The sequence below is a fragment of the Hoplias malabaricus genome, chromosome 14 (genome assembly GCF_029633855.1).
Source record: "Hoplias malabaricus isolate fHopMal1 chromosome 14, fHopMal1.hap1, whole genome shotgun sequence".
NCBI lineage: Eukaryota > Metazoa > Chordata > Actinopteri > Characiformes > Erythrinidae > Hoplias > Hoplias malabaricus.
In genome coordinates, this window is record NC_089813.1 from 14,431,078 (window position 1) to 14,455,849 (window position 24,772).

The 24,772-nt window shown below is 37.8% G+C and overlaps 1 protein-coding gene across 1 annotated transcript in view; it reads left to right on the top strand.

Annotated features, from left to right (window-relative positions):
• Positions 1-21,146, top strand: part of LOC136666300 (Fc receptor-like protein 5) — a 59,771-nt gene extending 38,625 nt beyond the window's left edge. Inside the window, exons 11-18 of the mRNA XM_066644396.1 lie at positions 8,511-8,806; positions 10,460-10,726; positions 10,891-11,150; positions 11,221-11,380; positions 11,615-11,689; positions 15,343-15,591; positions 15,687-15,803; positions 21,025-21,146. Coding sequence (XP_066500493.1) covers positions 8,511-8,806; positions 10,460-10,726; positions 10,891-11,150; positions 11,221-11,380; positions 11,615-11,689; positions 15,343-15,591; positions 15,687-15,803; positions 21,025-21,146 — 1,546 coding nt within the window. The remainder of the gene's footprint in view (positions 1-8,510; positions 8,807-10,459; positions 10,727-10,890; positions 11,151-11,220; positions 11,381-11,614; positions 11,690-15,342; positions 15,592-15,686; positions 15,804-21,024) is intronic.
• The last annotated feature ends 3,626 nt before the right edge of the window (positions 21,147-24,772 follow it).

Here is a 24,772-nt window from a genome sequence, read left to right on the forward strand (position 1 = left end):
GAAAAGAAAAGTTTGTTTTAAGTAATTATTGTTCTTTTATCGGGTGGCACGGTGGCGCAGCAGGTAGTGCCGCAGTCACACAGCTCCAGGAACCTGGAGGTTGTGGGTTCGATTCCCGCTCCGGGTGACTGTCTGTGAGGAGTTGGTGTGTTCTCCCCGTGTCCGCGTGGGTTTCCTCCGGGTGCTCCGGTTTCCTCCCACAGTCCAAAAAACACACGTTGTAGGTGGATTGGCGACTCGAAAGTGTCCGTAGGTGTGAGTGAATGTGTGTGTGTCTGTGTTTGCTCTGTGAAGGACTGGCGTCCCCTCCAGGGTGTATTCCCGCCTTGCGCCCGATGATTCCAGGTAGGCTCTGGACCCCCCGCGACCCTGAATTGGATAAGCGGTTACAGATAATGGATGGATGGATGTTCTTTTATCTTTTATTTTATTAAGAAAGAAAATGATGGATTTCAGAGTTCTATTGAAGTATGTTTTGGAAACAGTCAGGAAGCAGGTTTTACTTGAATAAGAAAATAAACTGACAGATTTGAATGAGGTTAATGTGAGATACATTTAGAAACTTTAAGTTAAAAACAGAGGGTGAGAAGAAGTGTAACATGAAGAGGAGGATAGTCCACTGTCCAGATAATGTTACAGTGTGACAGATGTGGATAGATCACTGTATAATACAGAGTAAGAAGTACAGCTTGAGGTAATGTATGTTTAATTATTCTGATGATACCAATATTTTTAGCTATTTATTGTGGTATTGTGTTAGATATTTATATATTCGGGGGGTGGTCTACAATGATTTCCATTAGCTATGTGTACATTAATTATGAATCATAAACAATAATGTTTCATGTGATTAGTGGGTGACATTTTGTATTATAACATCCATCCATTCATCCATTATCTGTAACCGCTTATCCAGTTCAGGGTCACGGTGGGTCCAGAGCCTGGAGGGGGTGCCAGTCCTTCACAGGGCAACACACACACTCACACATTCACTCACACACTCACACCTACGGACACTTTTGAGTAGCCAATGGATTATAACAATTCTTTTAAAAAGAATTTCTCTCACAGCAAAAGTGCATTTTGTTTTTCCAGATTCAGTCACAAAAGGAAAAATACAATAAATGGAGATACACTGTTTTGTTCTGTTATGATAAACATTTAAAAAGTGTTTGTGATCTTTAAACAGTGAGATTGATGCCTACAGTGAGGGTCTACCCAGCTCAGAGTGTTTACATCGGAGAGAGAGTCACTCTGACATGTGACATAGGAAGTGGAGATGACTGGAAGTATGAGTGGAAAAAGAAAGATGGTGCTCTCCGCAGTTCTCAGGGGAAGGAATATACTTCTGTTAATGGCTTTTCTGTTGTTAAGTCTGATGAAGGTGATTATACCTGTAAAGGAAGAGGATCTTTAGACCGAATATACACACACACCAGCGCCCCTTTAACACTGACTGTATCAGGTGAGTGTGACTCCATTGTTACATTATGTCTGTTCTAGGAGTTATTCATTCATGAATGTATTATAAATATATAAATCTATTCTTCTCCTCTCTTATAGCTTCAGGAGATTAGTTTTTTCGGGAGATTATTGAGCCTTATTCCACTCCTCCAAAGTTCGGTTTTACATGTTGTTTCCATTCTCTGCTTCTCAAAGATCCAAATAAATCCAAACACATTCAGTGATGTTGAGGTCTGGACTCTGGGGTGGATTTATTATTGACATTTACACGTCCTTTCAGACCCATAGCTCAAAGCAGGAGAATAGATGTTTTCAGGAGTGTAGATGAAAGCTCTAAGTGTTGTTTGTCTGAAGGAGACAGATTTGAAGGTTTATCAGATCCAGCACATTTTAGACATTTTTCTTTTATTATTTAAATGTGTTTGACTCTTTCACAGAACTGTATCTTGTCTCACAACAGCTGCTTCATGAGCAAACAATACACTGATCCTCTGAAGTAAAGCATAGTCTGAGATTATCCTCAGCCACAAATTAGAAGATAAAACAACACTGAGGGTCTTCTGTAGTTGAGCTGATGCATAAAACAGATGAAGATTGATGTTTAAGTGTTGTAAACTTAACTAAGAAAATAGAAAAAAAGTTTATATTTTAAGTAATTATTGGCCTTTTATATTTCATTTATTAATCACTAGATTCATTAGAATGCATTAGAATATTGGAGCACAGAAGGAAAATATACAATAAACAACAAAATAGTGCAGGGAAACTACAAAAAAAAACTTCAAGGACTTGTACTAGGCACTTTCCCACTTTAGTGAAACTTACATCAGATAAACTCTGTTTAGACAAAGAGAAGAAATAGAAGCAGAAGAGTGAAGAGTGAAAGTGGAGCACAAAAGAGATGGTTGGTGTAGTGTTAGTTCAAAACACAGTGTGTTCAGAATATTCATCTTCAGGATATCAATAGTCTTATATTGTGTCTTCAATGAGCCTTTCAGATTTTTGAGACACTTTGAAAATAAAGAGATAATATCCGCAGAAGGGAGCTAAACGTGTAGTTTTTCCACGGTATGGAAGTTCTGTCCATATTTTGCCATCTAGCGGCGACAGAATGAAACTAGTGCAGCATTTAAGGTGAAAGAGAAATGAATCCAAATGAATCGATTGCTTGTCCTTTGTATCTCAGATGTATACTCTGAATTTTTTAACTCGTATTTTGGCATCTGAATTTGGTCTATCAAATTTGAGCAACTTCAAAATATATTGTTTGAATTTTTTTATCTGAATGTATTAACCTTGAATAATAACAGTGAAAACGTGTTCCTGAAAATTCAGGAGTTCAGTTCAAGAGCAATTATATTCAGATGCATAATTACGAAGCAAAATATCCAGAGGTGGAAATCTGAAGACTTAAATTCAAAAGCAACAAAATTCAGATGCATAATTTCACTGCAAAAAAAAAACGTAAATAAATAAAAATCAATGCTACAAATTCATAGAAGGTAATATTTCAAAATCTGATGAGACAGATTTGCTTCCATACTATACCCTAATATCTGGTATTTCCCCCTTTGGCTGAAATAACCTCAATTAAATGTTTCCTGTAACCATTTACCAGTCTCCGACATCGACTGGGGGAGAATTTTTCTCATTCCTCCATGCAGAATTCTTTCAGCTGTGTGATGTTTGAGGGATTTCTTGAATGCACAGATCACCCCACAGCATCTCAGTAGGATTAAGATCCAGGCTCTTATTTGGCGATTCCAGAACTCTCCATTTCTTACTTTTGAGCCATTACTTTACTGGATTTACTGGAATGTTTTGGGTCATGGTCATGTTGCATGGTCCACATCCACTTCAGCCTCAGATTTTGGACAGATAGTCTCAAACACCCTCTGATACAGTGAAGAATTGATAGTAGATTCTATGATGGAGAGCTTGCCAGGCCTTGGTGCAACAATCAACCCCAAACCATGACATTTCAACCTCGCTGCTTCACAGCTGATATGGGGTTCTTGTGCTCAAATGCTGTGTTGGTTTGCACCAGACCTGTCTTCTGTTACTGTGCCCAAATAATTCAGCTTTGGATTGATCTATCCAAAGCACGTTATTCAAGAAGTCCTGCTCTGTGTAGGTGCTCTCTGGCAAAATTGAGTCTTGCCCTGATGGTTTTTTGAAAGCATGGTCTTCCTCCTTGCACACCTCCTATGAAAATCAAACTTGTGCAGTCTTTTCCTGATGGTAGATATGTACCTTGATATCAACTGTGGTAAGAGCTATGTGTAGGTACCCTGATGACATTTGCAGCGTAGTAACAGTATTTGAGTTAGTTATGTTTAATGGTGATTATCACTTATAATAATAATTCTTCTTATTACTGGATTTAGATGACAAAAATATTAATAATTTCAGAGATTGAAATACTGTCAACGCTAGTGATGAGTTCTCAGGATTTTCAGACTCTTAAGGAACAAACTCCACACACCGTATTATTTCAAATAATGGAAATACTTTAAGAGGAATGATAATACGTTGATAAACATAACACAATCATCAAAATCTCACGGAATCAACGCAGGTGAAACCAGTTCGAATTTAATAATTGACTAGGCTATATGACTTGTGAATAATGTGTTGCTAAATGATTTAATTAGTGTATAAATTTATCAAGAGACTTAACTCGGCATCAGCTTCTAAAGATGAGGAATTTACTTGCTTACTCTTTGTCGCTACTCCAGCAATCTGTTCTTCCTGTGCTTGACTTGTCACAGCTGGAGGTAGGCTGGTTAGTGAGGAGATTCCCTACAGGATGAGTCAGCCACTTTCGGTGTCCTTAGACCTGGCTTTTCCCGGAGTGAGGGAGAACGTTGCAAGGAAGCGCGCTGTTTTCCTCCGATCCTCAGAACCGATGTACTCCGACATAAATAGCTAATATTAATTTCAAGATTTTCAACTAATTATTCTTATTATTCTGGCTCTTATTCTGGCCAAATTAAGTTTCACCTGTTTTGATCAGTCGTAAAATTAAACTTGGATTGGGCTACAAACAACGAACACAAATGAGAAAAAAGATTACTGATAATTAATCGACCGTTTACTCTTTTAGTTTCTGTATTGCAATGCTAACTGACACAAGGCGTCCCCTGCTAGTTCACATGAAGGTCTGTCTTCTTTTTAAAGAGTCTTTTGGAAGAGTCGGCTTCGTCAGCGTAGAGAGAAAACAAAGAAAAACAAGAGACGAGAGCGTCAAGAAAACAAGGGCGTAAAGAGCGTAAAGAAGAGTATAAGAACGAGAGTAAGTAAGAAGAGAGAGTAAGGGAACTCGACTCCCTTTTTCATAGGTGGCGCGGTCACGCCCACTTGGGAGGTCTCCGTTCTCTGATTGGTTCCTGGGTTTGGGGAGTCCATGTGACCGTCTCAAGTTCCAGAGAAAGAAAAAAGATCACTTCTTCTGGGCGAATATATAACCTCAATGAATAAAAATACTTCATACATACTTGAATATATCATAATGAGTATACTGGAGTATTTTTATCACACACTGTATATATATATCGAGTATATTATCAACTATTCTAGATGTTAGAGATTAATTCATTTTTTTATTGAGACAGGAATTTTTCGTCGTGATTACAACAGTAATTCACATCACTCGGTTAGTTAGACAGTCACCTGAGAATAAGAGGATAACATTAATAACACATTGCATAATACATGCTTGGTTTCAGCAGAAACATATGCGTCCGAGGTGATTCTCTTTTGAGGGAGAGGGAGAAGGGTGGCATATGATTTCGCAAATGTCCACTTGGGGGCACTGTGCGTGTGTGTGGGGGTGCGTAGTCTTTCAGCACACACAGACTCTGTGGAATGCAGGTCGCGTCTTCTCCTTTTGTATAAAAGAGAATGGAGAGTCAGAGTCTTAATTTTTCATTTCTTGATCTGGATCCATCCTCCACTACACATTTTAGGATTGTTGGACATTTCTTTATGCATCTTGTAGTCTGCTCGTGGACTGAACCTGTTAGGAGGGCCTAATCTGGAATTATTGGCAGTTGGTTTTAACGTTCTCCACTTGTAAATTATTTTCCAAACAGTGGAATGGCTGATTTCTAATCATTGACATATTTTTACATCCCTTCCCAGACTCATACATCAAACAAATCAAACTAATGTCTGACATTTAAATAAGAGCCTCCTCCAATGATGGTCTAATCATTTGCAGCTGATGTGGTGCACCTAGTTAAACAGTAATACATGTGGGGGTGTCCTAACTAATTCCTCACAATAAATGTACATTTTTCTTCATTACATTTTACAGCTTATGTTTAGAAGGAATTTCTTCAGTTGTATTTGTTTAGTTATATAAGCTCAATATCTCAATACTGTTCACATGAAGCTCATATGTCCATATTTTTAAAAATGCTCAAAAAGACAAAGGCTTTCATGGGGTGTCCTAACTTTTTCACATGACTGTATGTAAATCCATTATTTTCATCTTATCATTTCAGGAGATTATTCAGTCTTGATTTTTCCACTCTTTTAAACAAAATATAACAACCAGAGATAGACAGACTTGGATAACTTGGCAGGATACTTGGACAAAGACCTAGACAGAGAGAGAAAAACAGACTATAAATAGACAGTGGGAGCTAAAGAGCCTAACCTGGACAAAGAGCTAAACAGAGAAACCTAGACAGAGAGCTAAACAGAATAAATGGTACAAACAGACTAAGATATGCACAAAGACTGAATGCATCTGAGGAAAGCCCAGGAAAAGGTGCGATATATAGGTTCTGCGCTGCCCTAATTAATGCCCCACCAACAACCAATTGTAGGAACCAACAAAAGGAACATATGCTCTGTCACATTTCTTTGTTAAATCTTAAAACTTTAGTGAAGTTTACTTCTACCTCTCTCAAATCCAAAATTTAAAAAAAAAAAAAAAATACATACCCAAACATTATCATCATGGTTACACAAGCACACGAAGCAAAGGAAACAGACAGATATACAAAGGGAAGTGAAGCAAAGCAAATGTCCAACCAACAGGAAGTCACACAAAGGAATTTAAATATACAGCACAGACAAGGGACACCTGGAACCGAGAACGAGGAGGCAGGGTAACAAAAGAGACACAGATGGAGACACTGACGAGGCGGTGGATTTAAGGCGGGTCTAGGGCGGAGACAGGAAAAAAAAATAAACAGAGCCATGTGCTAAGTAAGCACATGGTGGAAACAACAGACAGGTGACAGGACTAAGGCGTGACACAGTGATGTTGAGGTCTGGACTTTGGGGTGGACTGATTCTTGAGATTTACACATCCTTTCAGACCCATAGCTAACAGCAGGAGAATGGGTGTTTTTTTTTTCAGAAGTGTAGATGAAAACTTTAAGTGTTGTTTACCTGATGGAGACAGTTTTGGTGGTTTATCAGGTTCAATAATTTATATACATACATGCATACATTTTCTTTTCCGCTTTTCCATTTCAGGGTCGCGATGATAGTTTATATAATTTGTTTTATTATTTAAATGTGTGTTTGACAGCACCTTTCACAGCACTGCAGCTCATCTCAAAACAGCTGCTTCATGCTTCACAAACAGCATTTACAGACTTCTGTAGTCAAATAGGTGCATAAAACAGATAAAGATTGATGTTTAATAGGTGTAGCTCTTACTAAGAATGAAATGAGCTAAAATTTTCATACATTTTACACAACTTAAATTAACGTATGCTTTCATGCACTTTGTAAATTATAGTATTAAAGCGATTACTTAAAATAATCAAAGTAGCACAATATGTGTCTGAGAGTAGGTAATGATTCTGAGACTCTGAGAGCAGTGTGAAAAGTCTAAGATCTGTTTTACGCTTAAACTTTAAACCAACAGATTTCCAAAAAGCAATTAATTAAATTAAAAAATATTCCTTTTTCAGAAGTAAAAGCTCCACCTAAGCTCACCTCAAGGATTAAAGGAGATGTATGGACAGGAAACACAGTGACTCTGTACTGTACACTGGGTCAGTCTGCTGGATGGACCTTCTACTGGTCCAGAGACACACAGAGTCCTGAGATCCCATCCAGCTCCTCCATCTACACCATCAGCTCAGTTAGTGACTCTGATGGAGGTCAGTACAGGTGCAGAGCTGGCAGAGGAAACCCAGTCTACTACACACACTACAGTGATGCACTCTGGGTAAACGTCACTGGTGAGTAAGAGATTTTCACTAAGTGATGAATAGCTATTAGGACTGAACATGTAATGATTTATATTTACATCACTACACACACAAATAGTCAACATTATTCAGAATTCATAACACATCTTCCATTCCATCACATATTTTTCTGTGAATTTATGTTGAGGTGTGTACAGTGGTAAATGTATGTAAAATGAAAATCAAAATATTTTTTAGAAACAGGCAGAAACACAACATACAGGAAGGAGAATTGTCTGGTAACTGATATAATACGATGAACTGTGTTTTTAATAAAACTAGAGACGTGAAACAATAAGGAAGAAATATCAAATTAGGTTTCACCTTGATTTAATCATTTACTGCAGCAGCTCAGACTTTATTTATTTGACTGTAACATGTAAGTTCTTTTCAGAAACTACAGTTTCCCCCTTACATACAAAGATTGATAATAGGGCTCTGTGTTCTCCCTGTGCCTGTGAGGGTTTCCTCCAGTTACTCCAGTTTCCTCCCACAGTCCATAAACACATGTCAGTAAATATATTGGCTGTATGATATTGTCCATAGCTTTGAGTGTGTGATGCAGTTTGATGAACTGGTGCCCTGTCCAGGTTGTGGTCCTGGCTTGCCCCCAGTGATTCCAAGTAGACTCCAAACTCACCATGACCCTGAACTGGAAAAGTGGTTACAGACAATCAATGAACGAATGAATGAATAATATGGTTCTTTATGTGATGTCATTTTGGTTCCCTAAAATATATTTCATTGGTTGGTTTTTAGGAGAAGCATTTTTGTCAAAGACATATGTGCATTATTTAATTTGAAAAAAGGTGGGAACACACCCTGGAGGGGGCACCATTTTTTTACAGTGAGTCCTAAATCTGTGGTGTCCATAGCGCCTGATAAAAGAGTGATTAAAGGAGAGAGTGTCACTCTGAAATGTGACATAGAGGCAGGAGGAGACACTGAGTGGAATTACATCTGGTTTAAAGATAATAATGAACTAAAGCAGTTCAGTAGATCACAGGAGATTACAGTCCGCTCTGTTACAGAGTCTAACAGCGGTAAATACACCTGCAGAGGGGAGAGGAAAAGTGACTCTCAGAAGTCAGAGATCAGTGATGCTGTTACACTGACTGTGTCTGGTGAGTCTGTGGGTTTGAGGTGTATTTTCTTGTTAATTATACTGTATGTAATAATCTCCTCCCTCTGTATAAACGTGTTTGTGTCTGTTCTATTCTCCATGTCGTCTGTGTCAGGTGAAGCCCAGGCAGTATTGAGTGTGTCTCCAGAGAGCTGGCTGACTGAAGGAGACTCAGTGACTCTAAGCTGTGAGGTTAATATCTCCTCTAAAGGCTGGACATTCAGCTGGTACAGAGCTGTTCCCTACAGACAAGGTTTAACCCAGATTACAGATGTTCATGGTAAAGTGGTGTATTCTGTAGAGCTCCTGTCAGACAGCAGAAGAGGAGCTGGAGGCTCCTACACTCTCAGTCCTGCTGCTCTGTATCACACAGGAGTTTATGTATGTGGAGCAGAGAGAGGAGAACCAGCCTTTCACACACAGTACAGCAGTCCACAGCCGCTATGGATCACTGGTGAGGAACTAGAGCCAGTGAAGAATATACAGTCAGAACAGTCTCACTACACTTCTGTTGATTTTTACAGTGAAAATGAGTTAATGTCCTCTACAGGAAACAGACTTTAATACGACACTGAGTCTAAACACATTGCTCAGGACACAGTTTATATTGTAAATTTCTGCAAATATAGAATTAATAATTAACTGTGCATTAAAATGTGTGTGTGTGTGTGTTCTCTGTAGAGGAAGTGTGTTTATATTAATCTGCTCACACTCTTTGCACACTGATCAGTCACTAACACAGCTCCAGGGTTTTGGGGTTTTGGGTTCAATACCCAGTTTGGCAAGTTGGTGTGTTCTCTCAGTGTCTGTGTGGGTTTCCTCCCAAAGTCCAAGAGCAAATGTTGATACACTGTTGATACTATGTTGATATTGTTTTGAAAAATAAAAGGACATATAAGTCCTGGAGATGAAATGAAACGTATGAAATTTTAAAATTTACAATTATATTTGTATAAGTTACAATTATATTCCCTGATTAAAAGCAAAGAACATGAATCCTTGATGGTGCCGCCACAGTGAAAGTGTTTCTGACAGTGTAGGTGTATTGACTGTGTGAGTCTCTCCACAGGTGTAAGTGTATGAGGGACTGTATGAGTTTATCTAGCACTGGAGGATGTATTCCTGCCTTGTTTCAAAAGATAATGACTTCTTCCTGTACATCACCAACAATGTCTTTACAACAATGTACTAAACTTATTCATTGTTTTACCTTCAGTTTTGTTTTTTAACACATATTCATATTTTAAACATATTTAAACATTAAACACACACACAGAGTCTGAGGAAGACTAGACAGGGAGATTCATGTAGTCAGTTGTGTGAAGTCAGATTCCCACCAGACTCCTGCATGTTGTTGTCCAGCTGCTCCACAACAGAGGAGCTGAAATGTTGAGCATGTGAAGCTTCAGAGCTCTGACCAGTGCCTTAGAGATTAACACATATCTGTTCATGTATTACTACAAAGTAAAGTGCTTTATGTGTGTTTGAAGGGGGCATATGCACTGGAAGTGTGATTTATTATTAAAATAAATGTGTATCTTCCTCCTCAGTGTGTTTTATTTATTAACCAGTTCTTTCTGTGGACAGTATGTTTCTGAAGCATTATGTTAGTATTCAGCAACGTGATACACATCCGTCTTCTGTGTATTTTCAGGTAACTCTCCTCCAGTGTCTCTGATCATCAGTCCCAGCAGAACTCAACACTTCAGCACTGAATCTCTCTCACTGAGCTGTGAGGGACACAGAGACTCTGCTGGATGGAGAGTGAGACGATACACACACAGTGAGAAGGTGTCCAACTGTTCTTCAGTTCCAGGGTTTACCTGCAACATCAGCTCCCTCTCCACATCAGACACTGGAGTTTACTGGTGTCAGTCTGAATCTGGAGAGAGCAGTGATCCTGTCAACATCACAGTGCACAGTGAGTCTCCACTATTCTCATCAATAATAGGGGCTCAATACAGAGGACTACTGAGATGTTTAAAGATATTATTTAGTTTATTTTTCAAGCATAATTGAACAAAAATTTAAATACAGACACGCTAAATACCACAGCACACTTTTACTCCTGTTTCTGTCCTGCAGATGGTGATGTGATTCTGGAGAGTCCTGTCCACTCTGTGTCTGAGAGATATTCTCTGACTCGCCGCTGTTTATATCACTCCACAAAGGCCTCACTCCTCTCAGCTGATTTCTATAAAGATGGAGGACTTCTCCAGAACCAGACGACAGGAGAGATGACCATCCATAAAGTCTCAAAGTCTCATGAAGGTCTCTACTACTGTAAACACCCAGAGGAAGGAGAGTCTCCACGGAGCTGGATCTCAGTCAGAAGTGAGAAACAGCTTCATGTAATTTAATGCTTTCTCTAACTCTACAGTAAAGTATTTAACTTTAAATGATATTCTCTATATTTCTCCACTCTCAGGTTCTGGATCTGCTGTTATAACAATAGGAGTGGCAGTGGGGGGGACTGTTATCTTGCTCCTCATTATCATACTGGGCTGGTTCTGCTGTTACAAGAAAAAAAAAAGGTTTGAAAACACATGGTCAGTGTATAGTGAAGATGTGACTGGTCGGTATTTTGTGGCTGTTGTTGTAGGTTCATTTAACAAGCTTTTATTTTGGTTGTTTAAATTCTTCATAAAGAAAAGTTCTCAAAACCTGAAGAGTTGCTTTAAGAGTCATGTTAAAAAATGCAGATAATTTATTGACATTAAGGTATAATTTGGATCCCTTCATCAAACACATGCTTATTGTAACTAATGAACCCAAGTGAAAAAATGTGTTTGCTTTTACTGTGGTGCAGGGCCTCTTTGTCTCGTTGGAAATCAGCAGAAAACCAAACAGAGTGAGAATCTGTGGATCTCACCACAGCAGGCTGGTCAGTTTGCAGTGTCCGCATACACACTAATGTTCTCTTTTTACACTAGTTACACAGTCTCTCTAGAAGATCATTTACCTTTTGTCTCATGGCATTATTGATAAAACAGGACCCAGCTGTAGTTCATATATTTAATAAATTATATTTCACACATACAGACCCTACCCAAAACTGAGCTGGAGAAAAGGGAGGTGAACACTGAGAAAGCTGGAAGATAGTTCTGGGTAAAGCAGTCACTGAAGAGTTGAAGGGGAGGGTGGGATGTGAATATATTTGTCACTAGGAACTGAGGAGAGAAGGAAGGATTTGTAGAGTGTAGCAAGTGTTCTTTTCAAGAATATAATTACTTCAAGAGTTTAAACAGTTAAAAAATAAAAAAAGAACAGTAAGATTATTTGTTTTACAATGTGGTGTGAAAATATATTTAAGTCACTAATAAACAACATCTTCTGTTGTAGACGATCCTGCAGCTATGTCCAGTGATGTAATGTACGCCAGCATTGTGACTAGTAAAAAGAAAAAAAAAACAAAAATAAAGTAAGGGAATTACTAAATGATTATGTTGTTGTTTGCAATAAAATAAATGAAAAAATACTATTTTCATATGTATTCTATATAAAATGTTTTTTGTATCAGATGATGCAGTGATAAAAACAAGTGATGCGACATATTCTGAAATTAAGGTGAAAAATCCAAAACCCCATGGAAAATGTATGAATTGTATACAGCACTTCATTAAAAACTCAAATACAATTATTCACACAAAACCTTCCAAGTTTTGGTTTCACAGAGTGGAAGGTTTAGAGAAAGGTGAATGAAATATAATTATAAATAATTGGTAGAGGGCAACATTTGGATGTTGACAGAAGAAAGACAGTGGTGACAGAAAGCTTCTGTTCTCTTTCAGAAACCAAAGCCGAACCCAGTGATGTGACTTACGCTGATATTGAACTGAAGCCAAAGAAGGAGTTAAAGAAAAAACAGAACAGAGGCTTTATGTTTAAGGGTGAGTTTAAAGAAAGTATCTGAACATATTAAGAGCAGAACTGTGCTGTTTGAGTTTCTTTGTTAAAAATGGCATATAACAAGAACATATACTTGATACTAATTCAGCGACTGTGTGCTGCAGGGAAAACCACTGCAGACGATGACACCATTTACTCAGACGTGAAGCACACCACAGACTGAGGTAAGATGAAATCATAAACTTTATCACTGTTCTGCCTCACAAGTTTAAAATAGTGCTGTTAAGTACAAGGCCACTGTGTTTGAATGACACTCTCGGGGAGTGGAGGTGGTTATACGTTACGTTGGGATTTACCTGTGGTTTAAAGTGGTTTTCTCTTTTTAGGTTTTTGAAGGAACCTGTGCTGGTGCCAAACACCAAACAACCTTTTGTAGAATTCCTGATCCAGGTTTTTAGGAGCGCAGACAGAAGAGGTCAAGATATCAGTATATTCCATCCATCCATTATCTGTAACCGCTTATCCAATTTAGGGTCACGGTGGGTCCAGAGCCTACCTGGAATCATCGGGCGCAAGGCGGGAATACACCCTGGAGGGGACGCCAGTCCTTCACAGGGCAACACAGACACACACACATTCACTCACACACTCACACCTACGGACACTTTGGAGTCGCCATATCAGTATATTCACACTTTTAAAGTAGTTTGGGTACCATCTTTATAACAAATGCTCTGTCTGTATTTTATATTAATGAAGTGAAATGTTTCTCAGGGTTTTTTTTTTCATTATTATTTAATAATTACAGATGTTTAGAAATAATCATATATTCAAAACTCTGTTTGAAACCTTTATGTTTGTGATTTATTATTTGTAAAAATAATATAAAAATTAAGAGGGTTCCCAAAATGTACACCATTCTAGTCACTGGACCTTTCATCATGAGATCAGTTCTATCCCCAGTGATGCCTCAGTCTTCTGGAGGCTGACAGTGAGAGCAGATTGGCCTCACTCTCTGTGTGTGTGGATGAACTCCCCGTCTCCCCGAGTCACAGTAACAGCCAGAGCTGACATCACAGATCTGGAATCAGAAATGACTAATGATTGGGGAGAATATTGGGATAAAATAATTTTTTAACAAATGAGGGGTTTAACGGTTACAATGTAAATGCAGTTTATTTCATTTATTATTTTCTTAAATACTCTTTCGTATATTCAGTGTATTATAATCTGTTGGATGAACATTTTTAAATCAATTAATTCAAGCTGAAGTTTCATGAAATTATACAATATTTTACATTTATGTTTTTTATACTAAAATGAGCATTTAATCCAATGTAATAAAAGCTATGGTGATGTATTCTTTTCAGCTAATAACCAGAATTAACATGAATAAATATAATCTTATTAGAATACTGTTTCTGTTCTGTTCATTATTCGGAGAGATGTTTTAGCGTTGATCAAGGGCCATATCAAGCGTCAGTAAAAATTTTAGACGTTTGCGTTATTAAGGCTAACTTACTCCATTTACGTGCGTAAATAAATATATATTCCTTTCTAACTTTGTAGTTTTCACTGCCCTTATAACCCTATGCGCCCTTTACGTTGGTGTGGATGTTACTCGGATGTTAAGCAACAGAAGACAGATACAGTTCAGAGTCAAAAGTTTATGACGACATCAACAAACATGGCGGCGGCGGAGGAGGTGCTGATAATATAAATGTACTTACTGCAGCAAAGTCAAAGGATCAACAGCGGTTTAAAACGACAGTGGTCTGTGAGGCCATTAAATACTTTGCGACGTGTAAATGCAGAATTATATTGTCAGAGGTCGTGTTTCTTTGGTATAATCGGCTGCAATGCCCCCGCGGTTTCCAGCGATAACTGCTCCGTTTGAGTGAACCTGTCCATCAGCTCTGTTTTATTACCCAGAGATTCTTTCGACCAGCTCAGGAAACTATTTTTGTTCACAGTATGGGACTGTATTGTGAAAGGTGTGCTCAGTGTGGAGCTTGGTAAACTGCTTTTTGACTCGTTTCCTGCCTCATCCAGTCGTTTACACAAAGTGTGAATTGTGTTCAACAATGTTCTGTGTTTCTCACATGATCTCAGGTTTGTATCAGCTGAACCTTACATTTTTATAAGATACAAAATCTCAACACTTTAGAAAAGGATAAGAAAACATGCAGAGAAACAGGTGGAGTCTTGAGTCCAGTTAAAGTACCAACTGATTTTAAAATGTGCAGCAGGTTCTCAGTGAGTCTGTAGTGCTTCATTGTACAATAATGTCCCAACACAGAGGAGGGGGATGTAAAAGTGTTCAAAGTGTAATTTCTATTAAACTTTACATCAGAATATTTAAATAATTAACATGAAAAATATAAAACAAGTGAGTTAAATTAACCCAGCCATGTTCTAGAGCAGTAAAAATGTTCCTGTTGCAATTTCATACTAAATCTAATGGCATGCTTTAGTATAATGGACCCTGATTGGTTCAAGCTCATTCGAAACGTACTAAACACAACATTCTACAAAAGCACTCCACAAAACACAATTTCAGCTTTTCACAGGAATATCAGTCTGTATAATTATTGTAAGCTATAAAGCAGGAATAAAGATTGCAGGAATAACAGTCTGTGTTTATACCATTACTCTGTTCTCTACAGTGTTTTCACTGTTGTTCTGCAGATGGTGATGTGATTCTGGAGAGTCCTGTTCACTCTGTGTCTGAGGGAGATTCTCTGACTCTCCGCTGCTTAAATCGCTCCACAAACTCCTCACACCTCCCAGCTGATTTCTACAAAGATGGAGTACTTCTCCAGAACCAGACGACAGGAGAGATGACCCTCCATAAAGTCTCAAAGGCTGATGAAGGTCTCTACCACTGTAAACACCCAGAGAAAGGAGAGTCTCCTCGCAGCTGGATCTCAGTCAGAGGTCTGCTGCTTTCTGATTTATATTTTCATTAAACAATAATCTCTGTCCTATTTTATAGTGGTTTTATTATGTGTGTGTGTGTGTGTGTGTATCAGGTGTGTCTGTTTCAGAATCTCCATTCTCAGTTCTCAGAGTGCTCAGTAGTCTCATGGCAGTGACTCCTTATTTGATAACCTCCATTGTGCTGGGGGTGAAATGCTACAGAGCTCGAGGTAAGAACTCAGTCTTTCAGTCGTCTCTCAGTTTCTGTGAATCAGATATTTCTTTATCAATCTTTAACTGAATCAGAACATCTGATCAAAGACTAATGTGCTGTGTTTATCGTGTATTTCACAGTTAAACCTGATGAGGTGAACACACCATACGCAGTGATAGAAGCTGGAGCATCTGACTGAGTGTTTGATACAGAGTTATTATAATGTGTACTACAACGGCTCATTTAGAGACACTCAAACAGAAAGGTCAGAAAAGTGGCTTTAAACAGCAGTTCAGTGTCCAGCAGCTTCATTTCTGCTGTTAGTGAGTGCAGTTGGATTAAAAGCAGGTGATTCAACTCCTGAGACTTTCGTTTTATTCGAGAAAAGAAATCATAAATACCACCAAGGCTTTTTATGTTTAATATATTATTGAAAAGACAACATTTCTAATCACATTTGTATTCTTGATACATCGTAACCTGTACACTGAGAAGACATGTTGAATACTTTTGTCTTACTTTTTACTTTCTTATGTAACTAATATTTAAAATATTAGCATTAATTTTATTTTAATCCATTAATATTAAAAATGTTTTCAAGTTTAAAAATGAATAAAAGGTTCACTTATAGATTAATAGCATTTGTGTAATATTTTATGATATTTCAGCAGTATTAGCTGTATTTTCTTCAGTAATAGAATAAATATGCTTATAGTGTGATTGTGTTTTGTATCTGGTTTGTGATCGTCAGTGTTTAAATAAAGATCAATGATTGCTGTCAATAATTAATGGTGTGGGTTGTGTTTATTCTGAACGTCCAAGCTGTGGTTAATAATGTGATTTAGATCCTGATTCTTGTCACGGCTGTTCAGGACCTGTAAGAGTATTTCAGCATGATGTTCTCTGTGGATTTTAGAGGATGTTAGTTCTTTTTAGGTTTTTTTAAAATTTTATTCTATTTATTTCTATTTTGTTAGAAGTGACATCACTGCTTTAACATCTGAGATCCTAGAGATTCACAACAAAACACAACCGTCTCCTTCAACCAACAGAATGAGGTCTAGAGTAAAACCTGCTGCTGCTGAAAGGAGAATGTTTGTAGAGTGAGGTCAAATATAGTGCCCTTTATTTTCCTTCTTTTTTTTTTTTTTTTTGGATGTAGGTTTCTGCTTTCACAAACATTGGCTGATATTCACTAAAGTTCTATAAGTTCAAGTTCATTAGTAAAATGAGAGCCTCCAAATTAAATCTTTGTTGTATCTGCATTAAACTTACATTTATCAATTTATCAATGATTCATATTTCAATTTCAAATGACACTCATTTCACATTTTATTCCTTTCACTATAAATCTGTATAAGCTCTGACCAGTAGAGGGGGCTGCGCGCTCACTGCTTGACCCCAAACTCCGCCCACGAGGACAATAATTGGCTCCGGAACTGCTGAATGCTCTTCTGTTATTGGCTCACTATGGAAACATCTGCATAAATGAAGGCATGTTTATGGAAATGGGCGGGTCCTGTGTAAATAAGGTAGTGATAAGTCCGTTAGTGACGTAGTGTTTATGTGATTCAGGATGGTCAGAACTGCGCTTCTACTTTGATAAAATGATTACTGGGGTTTTACTATGTACTCATAATTGTACACAACAAAGTAGTTACTTACATCCAGAAACAAAATAGTTTAAAAGTGTTAAAGTACAAAGTATTCAGACAAATCAAATTACTACATAAACACTTTTGAAATAGTTGTTGGATCATGGAGCAGCTGCTGAGATCACCATTCTCCACACTGCGCTTTATCTTTGTGACTCAACTTTTTTTTTTTTTAAACATGTGGACGATTAGAGAGAAATAAGGAAACAACAATGAACTTAAAACAAAGTAAAGTTTAATACTGATATTAAAGTTAATTTAAGAGCTATATAATAAATCGGAACAGGTTTTTATAGAAGTTACAGCCACCCCCTGACATTCATGTGGGTGTTACCCTTACACATCCCACCTACCTAAGCATTATCACTGACCAAGTTCCCCCAGTCAGGGCCACTGTATTTCCTGAAGAGTCAGTGGTCTCTTTCTGTCGGATAATGCACCATGTCACACTGCAAAAATTGTTCAGAAACTATTTGAGGAACATGACAGAGGTCAGTAGTTCAGTGATTTGACTCAGATTTCACATTCACATTATAAAAATGATCAAATGTAATGTCTGAATATTGAAGGGGAAAAACACTCATTTTTTAAAATGTATTTTTCCTTCACCATATCTGTAAAATAATCATTTCTTAACTGTATATCATTGAGGTCCCAATCTTACATTTCAGCAGCTCCGATGCCTCACTTGATTTGTTTGATTTTAAGAAACTCCACTATGTTTGAATTCCTCTGAAATCCTCTGGAGCAGGTGTTGGGTTTCTGCCGCCACAGGTTCCACACAGACCTGATAATTACTGACATCTGTGTAGACTGTATGTCTGTATAACTCAGCTACATATCACCTGGGAGTCTGATCCCTGATTTCAGTAACACACACACACACATCTCACTTTTTTCTCTTCTGATCAACAGTGTATTTATGAAACAAATAAAAAATGTGTATAAAACTGCCCTTCACCGGTAAATACAAGATTTCATATCACTAAGTAGCTTCAGTGTCATCTAATTTTCCTCAGTAGCTCGTAGTGTAGCTCTGTAATTTGTAGAAGTGTAGCTTGGCTGCAGCCTGGCTACTTTTATCCAAGAGTAGAAAAACTACTGTTTCAAAATATCTTCACCAACACCTCTGTTAACTATAAAAGTTGTGTTCTGAATGTAAGTGCTCTGTGCCGTTGCAAGGGCTCCATCAACAGCAAACAACCCTCTTCCTGCTGGCGCCTTCTCAGCTGCCGTCTCTCCACCAGCTCCTTCCTCTGCGTTCTCGAGGTGCAGCATTGCTTTTCCTGCCAGTGATACTTCTTTCCACAGACCCAAGCATCACCACTGTCTCGTCACCGGTTTGTTCCCTGTCCTTCAGTCCCCCTCCGGGACTGCAGTATATATGCACTCTATTGGGGTTCTGCAAATAGTGTAATAGTGTCCAAAATCATAGTTGACCATGTTCAGTGCGCTCAAACAATCAAATAATGTACTTTAAAATGTAGTGTACCACACGTGTACACAAGCAGATAGAAGATTACCCACTTTGTTGTGTGGTTAAGAAAAACCTGTGCATGAAGTAGTGTCCGAACTCGTTTACTACCCTCCTGAATTCAGTGACCCATAATAGTGCACTATATAGTGAATGAGGGAATAGTGAATAGGGAGCCTTTTTGGCCACAGGGTCAGTGTGTGTTCTTACATTCTTGTGTTCTTGCTTGATGTCATCTTCCACGGCTGAATGTATGTTCCATACTGAAGAACACAAACGGCAAGAACAGTTAAAGTACCCAGATATGGTTCTTGTTCTCCAGAAAAAAATGAGAACGTGTTTGACCTCCAATGAGAGCGGCCTGAAAACCCCATCACTCACTGCGGCAACATGAATTTGCTCTTGTGAAGTGACTTCTCTAGAATGTCCTTCTGGAGACTGCAAGTCCATTCTTACTATTGAGAAAAAGCCCTAATTCACCTTCACACATGACACTGACTGAATTCATTCACACGCCACACACACATCTGTCTGTATCTGACAAGTTTTTTTTTGTTATAGTAAGTAAACACAGTATAACACAGTATATAACAAAGTTAACACAGTATATAGTGGACCATCTCCACGAACACAAGCTAACAAACAAAACTCAAACATGTAACTTATGGATCTGGATATTTAAAAAAAAAATAAAAATAAGGTTTGGTCTGCATTTAGCCTTCAGTCCAATATGAAAAAAAAAAGAATTACTATTCCATTGGCAGTGGTCTCGTGTGTAGGGGGCATAACACAGCTTCTTGAAAATGCTGACATCATACAGCGTGTCTGAAATAGCTCCTCTTTTCCCTTTATAATGGCATCATCATAAGAGACACATAAATCATAGACCTACAGTGTATACATTCAGATAGCACTAGACTTCAGATTCCCACATAGGAATAAACTTAAATGATGTTGTACTAAATATATATATAATGCAGTATTAAGATTTGGATGTAGTCATTTGCTACAGGGATATCTTCAAAAAGCAGAGTGAGAAAAATGTTTGTTTTAAAAAATATCTGGATCCTTGGGGATGGGGCCAAAACCACATATCAACACAGTTGATGATATACCCAGTCACTTTTATTTCATAGATTAAAAACAGCATTAAAATCACATAAAGACAAACAACAGAAAAGCTGTTCAAAAGCATATTCCTCCCTTAAACACTATCTGTACTCAAGTATTTAAATAAGTGTAGGTTAAAGCCTTATTTTACAATGTGATGCCAGCTTTGGAGAAGAGCAGGAATGGTCAAGTGTGGCACGGTGCAGAAATTTCATAATTTGTCTTGTTCAGCAGGTGCTGAGGATTCAGGGTGTGTAAACACTGCCTCCACATTTTTATCTGAAAATCTGCAGATATCTGTGAAAAAGGTTTGTCGGATGTTCTTCTCCATTAGTGATTGTATTTGTGAACAAAGAGAGCAACATCACTGAGCCAGTAGTAAATGCTGGCCATGCACTTGACATATTGTACCAATATCTTTTTATACAATCAAAAATAGTAGTAAAACCCTTCATTGTGTTTACAGAGGAGTTACAAAGCCCCCTCTGGCCCCCTCTTGAACTGTCAGATCACATCCTGCAACGCTGGTCTTCACATATCAACCACAAATGAAATGAGCACAAGTGAACAAACAGCAACAGCAACCATCAAACTGTGGCCGGAAAGAGCAGTTTCAGCACTGCAGGTCTGTTTTAGCTGCACTGGCTGGAACATGTTTATGGTGCTGCTGTATGTGAGAATCACACAGACCTGGGGAAGTGTGTTTTATTACTCTTTCATCAACAAGTAGGTAGATGGTGTACTAGCCACTGAAATTTACCACACAGTCACAGTCACAGGCCCTGGCTGAGTTCTAAAGTATTATTCTTTGCTCAAAGCCCATGATGCTTCTTTTAGATCTGGTGAGAGAGTGGCACTTAGTAACAAAGAGCAACCTCACAGTTGGAATGAAGAACGTGTAAACAGTGATTGTCGAGAACAAAACAGAGGATCCAAACAGTTACAGAAAACAAGAGGGAAAAATAATCTCATACACATCAATGACTCTACATTTTCAGATGCTTTAAACAACACAGAGGCAGTGGACTCCCACCTCCCCCCAGGTGATGAAGCACTGTCTGTGACTGTGGCTGATGTGATGAGAACCTTCCTGAAGTTTAATAAGAAGTTGAACCAGTAAAAGTCTAGGGGGAATCACCCCATCCTCTTTTTATGCTCTTTACTGACAAAGGCAATTCAAGCTCTCTTTAGACCGACAATAAAAATAATAATAATAAAAATACCCCAGAAAATGCTAACTACACAGTGTATAGCAACTAAATTCACTACCAGACTAAACTGAACAACAATAAACAACAACACAAATATAAGTCTCTATTCCCTGGGGGTGCAGGACATGTCCAATCCCACAACAGACCGCAGAGGCAAAGGAGCTGCAGCTAAGAAACTGTTAAATGCATGAGGTTCTCTGTAATTTGTCATGTAAGAATTGTTCACTGTAAGAGTTCTCAGATGTACCAGAGTCATGAAGGACATTCAGGTGAAGTGTGATGTCATGGACACCTTGAAGCCACTGAACGAGGGGCTGTATGAGAATTGATGCAGCACTCACCAGAGTTTCCTGTGCACTTTATTGTTTAGAACACAAAGTCAGAAGAACAAACAGCAAAATAAAGTGTTTGTCATCTTTAATAAAATCAGATTTATTTATAGATCAGATTTGTTTCTCTTGATGGTTCACAATCATAAATGTGAGTGACTTGTATCTGTCTGTAATGTGAAAGAATCTGGGGGTTGAGGTAGGCCCAAGGGCACTGCTTGTACATCTGGCTCAGAATTTGGTGCTACGCCCCTGTGTGTGTGTGTGTGTGGTTCCATCGCAAATGGGTCCCTTTGCCCTGTGTAGTGCAGGATGTAGGTCCTAAATAACAGCATCTACACCAAAGTGTTGCACGATATGTGCACACATTCATGACAAATATCCATGAATCTCATACATATCCCATGTATATATCCTATAGGATCAAATCAAATTTGAAAAGATTGGATTTGACATGTGCACACAGCCCTGAAATGATCAGATTTGAGTCACACCAGTCAATGGCAATGTGAATGTATTCTTAGCCCCAGCTCTGACCAACTTGGTGAGTTTGGTGATTTCAGATAAGGTCAGATGAGATTACAAAGTGGATCAAATATTTTATGGTGTACACTTAGAAAAAAGGTACATTAATGCTCCTAAAGGAACATACTGTGAAAATATACCTTTAAAGGAACAGCTGTAGTTTTAGAGTCCATTTGTGTTCCCTAAAGGTACATTAGATTTTCTTCTTCAGAAGGTGAGGTGAATATTTGTATGCTTCTTTTCTCTCTCTCTCTCTCTCTCTCTCTCTCTCTCTCTCTCTCTCTCTCTCTCTCTGTCTTTGTATTTTAAAGCAGAGGAAGTGGTGTTTAACACAGTGCAGTATGTGAGCAGTATGGAGTTCAGTTGTCTGTGTGTGATGTTCTGTAAGTAGTAAAAGTTCTGTTTATAAACACTGAGTGCAGCAGAGGAGAGAAGAAGACACCATCTTTAATGTGTATCAGAAGTTATTGAACAGGTTTACATGGAAATTTACCTCATTAAATAAGTGTAAACTTATTTCACAGGCAGGATGAGTTTGGTCATGCAGTATATTACTAATATTATTACTAATATACTGCATGGTCAATCAATACAACTGTATTAATGCTAGTAATTAAAGCAGTCAGTGTTCTTATGTCCCAATCCTACATGGATTACTACAGTATGTTTATTTTAGTGAGGTACTAAAGATTTAGGTCATATATATATATATATATATATATATATATATTGCCAAAGTGAATGAGAGGAGGATGAGCATACTGACAGAGAGAGAGAGAGAGAGAGAGAGAGGTAAATGTAAAACAAAATACATAATCTAAGTGGACTCAAAGCAGTTTATGGGAGAATGGATGGGGAACATAGAACATTAGAAGTCATCATTTGAAGTTGTAAACATTTGGCTTTGTGAAGTGAAGTGGCTTTGCATTCCCACAGTGTGGACCTCACTACAATTTTAATTCTAGTTATGGCCCTGTATGAAGTCTGTATTATTGAAGCTGTATCGTATGAGTGTTTGCTTCAGTGTCAGTATGGTGATACATGCCAGATATTAAATCAGACTGATAGCATAACAGCTCCAGTCTGCAGTAACTGCTTGTAGCTAATTTTTCTTGTGACTGTTGCTTATTTCACGCAGCTACGTGTAGTAGATGTTGTAGCATGATCCTTCTAGGGAACAAACTGTAATAAAATCACTATGTGTACTTTATAAACACATACAAAACAAAGACTATACACTCCAATCAACACAATAACAGAATTGAAACATATTATATCATGGACAGTGTTTGTTGTATTTCTGCTCATATTTTCTAGTCGGTTAGACCCCTTCCCCACAGTTCTTCATTAATTAGGACCTCCATAGGACAGTTGGTATTATTTGGGTGATAGATAATTGTCAGCACTTCAGTGACACAGACAGGATGGAGGTGGTGTTAGTGTGTGTTACACTGCTATGAGTGAATCAGACACTCGTCTTTTTACTGATTTTTGAACCTGTTTATCCTTTAACTCACAGTGCTGTTGATTTTTGGTGTTTGTCATTTAATAGTTTATAAATAAAATAAGTTAATGGGATTAAAAAAGCAGTGCTGCTGGAGTTTTTAAACACTGTGGCCTCTCACCTCCCAGTGTTTTAGACACATGATCCACCACCTGATAATACAGCTCTGTGGTAATCCTGTGGCTCTGAGAGGGTCCTGATCATTTCATTTTTTGATGCACTAAAAGTGAACTTGATGGAATCCAATCTTTTTTATATTATGGTCATGGCCACAGAGATGTTCACAAGTCATTTTTTACAAGTCCAAGTCAAGTCTCAAGTCTCTCATCCCGAGTCCTAATCGAGTCTCAAGTCTCTTATGGTTGAAAACCATGAATGCCATTGTTCCAGACCACATGACTGCATTGCTATTTCTTGATTTTAAATCATGTACTGTACTGTCATTTTTAGCACACACTACAGTATCAAAACTGATCAGACTGATCAGAAACACGTGCTTCAACAAATAGCTACATGAGATAATCTCACATAGGCAAAAAGCCTAGATTTATTCAGGTACAGTTTCCTAAAGAATTGATCATTTAAAGTGGATTATAGGTGTTATTAAATTATACAGAGCAATTTCAATAAAACATCCATGGTGAACTTTGAAAAATATATCCTAGAAAAGATGGATAAAAATATATTTTGTCCATAAAAAAATATTTATTATTTACAATCAGTCTAATTTACTTTAACTGTTAAATTAATATTTTAAAATGTAGGTATTGACAAACCTGTGCAATTATTGTGGCATTTATTTATTTAATTAAATATTTTACTGGTAATTTAGATTTGAGTCACACAGCATTACAAAACAGCAAGTGTTTGTATCCTCTTATTGTAGGCGATTTGGAGAGACTACATACATAGTTGAATCTAAATAAGATTAAGCATTCAGTGCAGAATCGCCCCATCATTTGTTTGTCATGTGATTTTGTATCGATTGAAGGTGATTCCCCAAGAGCAGCTACACTCAATATAATGAGCCACTACCTCAATATACTTCAGAGTTTAAAATAAATAAATGACGCTTGTATTCTTTATGAAGCTATGATTTGAAATACACTACTGTTTTATTTTTTTATTTACTGAACACATTAGGTGTATTTGCAGTATCAGATCAGATCGAATCGGT